The following is a 728-nucleotide window of genomic DNA, read 5'->3' as shown; positions in this document are numbered from 1 at the left end:
AGGGAGGGCCAGGGCCTCTATGGCACCTCACTCCCGGGACAGGAGGCCTGAGGGGGAGCGGCTCAGGGGGGAGCAGGGCCCCAGGGTTCCCTTGCCCGCTCACCAGGGCCCCGTGTACATACAGCCCTGGGCCAGTGCCCGGCCAACCAGGTGTACCAGGAGTGCGGCGAGGCCTGCGTCAAGACCTGCTCCAACCCACAGCACAGCTGTGCCCGCTTCTGCACCTTCGGCTGCTTCTGCCCAGAAGGTGGCCTACCTCTCCCCACAGGACCCTCCAGATGAGCCCCCACCCACCCTGCATGCGCCCCACTTGGCTCACTGGAACCAGGACCCTCGGCCCCCCTTAAGGGCTCCCGGCCACATGGGCTGATCCACGGGACAGGGAGGGGGTATGCACGTGGGGGGTGGGTCCAGGAGGCTACTGGGAGGAGATGGGCCGAGCCGGGCCAGAGACAGACCTGCGCTCCCCGGGGCAGCCCTGGGCCTGGGCCTGTCGGCACGAGAGGGCAGAACGCTGAGCATGCAGACCAGGTGGGACTGCGGGTGTGAAGGACAAGCTCCTGGGGCACAGGCCGGGAGGCCCAAGGAGGGGTGGGGTCTCCCCCACGCAGCCCCAGGAAGCCCCTGCCTGCAGGTATGGTTCTCGACGACGTTTCCAAAAACCTCACCTGCGTGCCCATCGCCCAGTGTCCCTGCACGCTCGGTGGCGTGGCCTACGCCCCTGGGGA

At 69.0% G+C, this 728-nt stretch overlaps 1 protein-coding gene across 1 annotated transcript in view; it reads left to right on the top strand.

Annotated features, from left to right (window-relative positions):
• The window catches only part of MUC6 (mucin 6, oligomeric mucus/gel-forming), a 12109-nt gene that overhangs the window by 3960 nt on the left and 7421 nt on the right, over window positions 1-728 (top strand). The window contains exon 7 of the mRNA XM_015562403.1: window positions 107-247. Coding sequence (XP_015417889.1) covers window positions 107-247 — 141 coding nt within the window. The remainder of the gene's footprint in view (window positions 1-106; window positions 248-728) is intronic.

This window comes from Myotis davidii, unplaced genomic scaffold (genome assembly GCF_000327345.1).
Source record: "Myotis davidii unplaced genomic scaffold, ASM32734v1 scaffold3578, whole genome shotgun sequence".
Classification (NCBI taxonomy): domain Eukaryota; kingdom Metazoa; phylum Chordata; class Mammalia; order Chiroptera; family Vespertilionidae; genus Myotis; species Myotis davidii.
Note: the sequence above shows the minus strand (reverse complement) of the source record. Positions and strands in the feature narration are given on the sequence as shown.